The 4,475-nt window shown below is 51.2% G+C and overlaps 1 protein-coding gene across 4 annotated transcripts in view; it reads left to right on the top strand.

Annotated features, from left to right (window-relative positions):
- Positions 1-4,475, top strand: part of WWC3 (WWC family member 3) — a 102,401-nt gene that overhangs the window by 87,813 nt on the left and 10,113 nt on the right. For 2 of the 4 annotated variants that reach the window (XM_015599306.2, XM_025041072.1), the window contains 4 exons: positions 1,082-1,363; positions 1,791-1,942; positions 3,103-3,268; positions 4,060-4,137. In XM_015599306.2, the coding sequence (XP_015454792.1) occupies positions 1,082-1,363; positions 1,791-1,942; positions 3,103-3,268; positions 4,060-4,137 (678 nt within the window). Of the gene's footprint in view, positions 1-1,081; positions 1,364-1,790; positions 1,943-3,102; positions 3,269-4,059; positions 4,447-4,475 lie in introns of those variants that run through there. The other 2 variants (XM_025041073.1, XM_015599309.2) reach the window with 2 other exon arrangements.

Genomic DNA, 4,475 nt, shown 5'->3' with positions numbered 1-4,475 from the left:
TCCTCCTCCCCTTCCCCGCCTCTCTCCTTCCTTTCTTTTTGTTTCCATCAGTCTTTCTTTGTCTCTCTCCCTCCCTTCTCTGTCTTTTTCTTCATCCCTCCATTTTTTGTCATTTTCTTTCTTAGTCTTTGTTTATCTTCTTTTCTTTGTCTTTCTGCCTTTCTTTCTCTGCTTTCTTTGGCTCTGTCTCCCTCCCTCCTTTCCTTTCTCTCTCCTTCCCTCTTTCCCCTTTCCTTTTTCCTGTGGCGGGGGGCGGGGGGGGGCGTTGCTTAGAAATCGTCATGTTAAGTGGCCTCTGTAACTGGGAATACAGAAAGGGATGATAAAACCAGTTATCTTGTTATGCGTTTTGTACCTTAAATATATTATATCAAATAATACTTGCAAAAGTCCTGTGCCACAGCTTCTAAATTACTCCCATTTTCAGTCGAAGGAACTAAGTAAGGTTGATGAATTTGGCAAATAAAAATATCAGATGGTCAGTTAAATTTGAATTTCAGATAAATTACGGACGTACTTATACTTTTGAAAGACCCCTTGTTTATTTGAAATTCCGATTTACCTGGGTGCCCTGTATTTTACCTGGCAACCCTGGATCCAGGTCAGTCAGCGGTTCGTCTTCAGGACCGTGGCCATCCACGGGCCGGCCTGGGCTTGGAAGCCGGGCCGGTTTCTTCCCAAGGTTGGCATTTTGCCCCTTGGTCCCGTCCCCTCAGCAGCAGAACTGCAGACTGTAGAGTTCAGCCGGGCCTCTCTGATTTCAAAAACTCCCGAGAGCATCAGCGGCTCCTCAAGTGGCAGACCCCCGAGCCCAGCCCATCACCCCGGGTTGTCCGTTCTCTGCCCCGCCCCCTTTCTGGCACGTTCCGCATGTACCGAACAAGCAATGGAGGAGCCGCCCCGTTAGGACCCTCTGTGAGCGCTTTCCTGTTACTGCGGCCCTTTGAATAGCCAGGAGACATTGTACCTCTTTTCTGGTTAAAATGGAGGGGTGACCTTGATGTTTCAGAAGACTCCTGTTGGTCGTTAAGGTGAAATCACTCAGCGCCTCTTCTGCCTTTGTTTTTGAACACCTGTGCAGGGCATTGCTCAAATTAACTTGGCCAGCTGTGACGGGCTGAGTGAAATGCAGCTGCGCTGGTACTCAGTCCAGGTGTTCACCAGCCCCGAGCTGCCCAGGGCAAGGGAGAGGGAACGGGCCAGGGAAAGCGGTGCCCGGGACCCTCCACATACCACTGCCACCGCTGTGGTCACTGCCGCTGCCGCCGCCTCCACTGCCGTCGCCTCCGCTGCCGTCGCCTCCGCTGCCGTCGCCTCCGCTGCCACCACCTCTGCTGCTGCTGCTGTTGCCTCCAGGAAGACGGTGCGTGTGCCTGGCCTACAGAGCAGCTGGTTCCTGCTACCTTGGCCTTGGGACCAGCTTTTACTGGGGGAGGTCATCTCTGAGAACCACCTGTGTAGACTTAGTCTTAGAACATAGGGTGAAGAAGCAAAGTTTCGAGGGAAATAATGAAAATGAAATGAGCATGGTCATTCGCGATAGTGGATTTTAATGCGAACGTGTTCGTGGTCACTGTTTGTAGATTTGAGCCCTCAGAGCTCATGGAAAGGCCCCAGGTCCTGTCTTGCCGTTAGCAGTAGGGTGGACCGCCCATGGAAGAGCTGCTAGGACGGCCACCAGCATGGAGGAAGGGACTTCACTGTGGGGTGGGCCTATGCCTGCTCCCTGCTTTGCTTCCAGAAGCTGTTGATCTGAGCCGGTTCTCAGAAATGTCCCTTATGTCTCGCAGGACGCCGTGACAGTGCTGCTGGCTAGAACGACAGCCCAGCTGCAGGCAGTGGAAAGAGAGCTGGCCGAGGAGCGGGTGAAGCTGGAGTACACGGAGGAGGAGATCCTGGAGATGGAGCGGAAGGAGGAGCAGGCCGAGGCTGTGTCTGAGCGGTAAGGCTCCTTGGAACTGCCAAGGAGATGGCGCACATTTTGTTGGGGACAAGGTAGCTGCCGTGTTAGTCAGCCCTGACTTGTGGGGGAGCTGCATCCCTAGGTGCAAGTTGCTTTTCTCATCCATGCCTCCGTAGAACGTGCTGGGTGATTCTTCAGAGAAGTCGGGATTCTCACGGGGAACCGAATGCTGATCTGGACAAGGGCGGTGCTTTGACCTCTGTCCCTCTGCTGTCCATGTAGGCTTTTCACCTTGTTCGCTTCTGGAATTTTTTTTTTAAAGAGTGGGACTACTGAATGACTCCACTCTGCCAGGATCTAACACAATCAGTTCCCTTTAAATTGTTTTAACAGCTTCACTGAGATACAGTCTACCTGCCACATCATTCAGCCATGTGAAGCGGACAGCGCAGTGCTTTTTAGTGTAGTCACAGAGTTGTGCCACCACCATCACAATCATTTTTCATCAAGCCAAAAAGAAACCCCACACCCATTAGCAGTCACTCCCATCCCTCCTTCCTTCGGCCCCTGGCAACCACTAATCTCGTTGTCTCTGGATTTGCCTAATCTGGGCATTTCATCTAAATGGAACTGTGCAATGTCCCTTTCCGTTTTACCTGAAGCAGAATGTTGGTGAACCCTTGACTTGGTCCAGACCTGCCTGCCATACACGAACGAATAAGTCAGCTGGCCAGCAAGTGATCTGATCCTTTCCAGAGGCACTTTCATATTGCTTTATGTTTTTCCACGAAGAGCATCATATTTCCAAAGCTTCCTGCTTCTTCCTATAGCTTTCCCTAAATTTATTTGGAAGAGGAATTTCTTTTAGGGTCGGGACTTGCATGGCCAAGGGGGAGGATATTGTATTCAGGGCCCAGCAGGAAGCTGGGGAGGCGGGGAGGCTGGGAGAGGTTCGGGGAGGGGGTCAGGAATCTGGCATCTTCAGTGGCTACAATTAGGTGATGAAGACAGACCGACCCACTTAAAGAAAGGCCTTGTAGCATTGTCTTCCCTAGAAAACGTAAGTGCACTTTTGAGAGAAAAGCAGCTATCTCGGTGGAAGCAAATATTGGGCATCTCCGCTACTGTGCTCTGAATGCAGCAATGAACCCGTCCGTTTGGTTGAGCATTTTGTGGGCTTTCGCAATGTCCGCTTTTAGGAGTTGGCAGGCTGACTCAGTGGACAGTGGCTGCAGCAGCTGCGCCCAGACCAGCCCCCCGCACCCAGAGCCCTCTGGCGTTGGTGTCAACTCCATCCATGGACACCCGTTTGCTGGCCAGGCAGTTCCTTACAGCCGTGCGAAACTTCAGCCCCTACCCGTAAAGGTAAGTGGAAAAGGTCGAGGGACTTTCTGGAGCCCCTGACGCTGTGCCGCACACCAGACAGGAAAGCACGCGTGCCACACGTCCTTCAGGTGAAACGCGAGGGGATCGGCAGAGGAGATGGGTTAAAGGAAACGGAAGCTGATAGGCTCCTACGCACGAGTGGAACCACGTGGCTTACCAGCAGGTCACAGTGGCTGCGGGAAGGTGTGGTGTAAAGTGGACAGGGCTATTGGGTTAAGGGGCAACAGTTAAGGTGGTATTTTACTGCAACCAGGAAGGCGGTGACTGGCTTAAGGTCTCTAAACAACTTAAAAGAGGCACTGCAGGGACCGTAGAAATGTTTGTGAACTTTACAAAGAAAGGATAACTATAGCTTAAAAGGGTCGATTTTGATCCCATCCCATCTTCAGGGCCACCTATGGCTCAGGATGTTTCGGGGGTCCCACGGCTTTAGATGCGTGAAGGGACCGAAGGGCTCTCAGATCATCGAGGGCCCACGCGGGACTCTCGCCTTTTCTCCGAGTCGGTTGGGAAACTGGTAGACGATTTTGAGCCCAGGGGTGACATGATCCGACTTAAGGGGTTTTTTGTTGATTGTTTTCTAAGATAATTTATTGACATGAAATTCACGTAAATGCAATGAACTATTTCAGAGTGAACAGTTCAGTGGCAATTGAGTACATTCACAGTGCTGCGCAGCTACCACCTCTGTCTGGTTACAAAAGACTTCCATCACCCCAAAGTAAAACCCCATACCCACTAGCAGTCACTCTCCATTTTCTCTCCCCCAGCCCCTGGCAACCACCAGTTCGCTTTCTGTTTCTATGGATATGCCAATTGTGGACGGTTCGTGTAAATGGAATCATACAGTATGTGGCTTTTTCTAACTGGCTTCTTTCATTCAGTCTAATGCTTTCAAGATTCATCCACGCTGTAGCATGTCTCAGGACCTCACTCCTGTTCACAGCCAAGGAGTGTCCCCCGCATGGGTACTCCACATTTCCTCCATCTACTCATCTGCCTGTGGACATTTAGACTTTGGCTATTTGAATAATGGTGCTGTGAACATTTGTGTGCAAGTATTTGTTTCGTTAATGAAAAGAAGACTTCAAGCTTTGTAGATTTAAGGAAAGAGGTTTTCACGTGGGCCCAGCAGAGCTCCAAGAAGCCTGCGGCAGCCTCCGGCTTTAGGAGGGCGGCGGGGCGG

The sequence above is a fragment of the Pteropus alecto genome, unplaced genomic scaffold (assembly GCF_000325575.1).
Source record: "Pteropus alecto unplaced genomic scaffold, ASM32557v1 scaffold511, whole genome shotgun sequence".
Taxonomy (NCBI): Eukaryota; Metazoa; Chordata; class Mammalia; order Chiroptera; family Pteropodidae; genus Pteropus; species Pteropus alecto.
The sequence above is the reverse complement of the archived record's forward strand: the minus strand, read 5'-3'. Positions and strand labels throughout refer to the sequence as shown.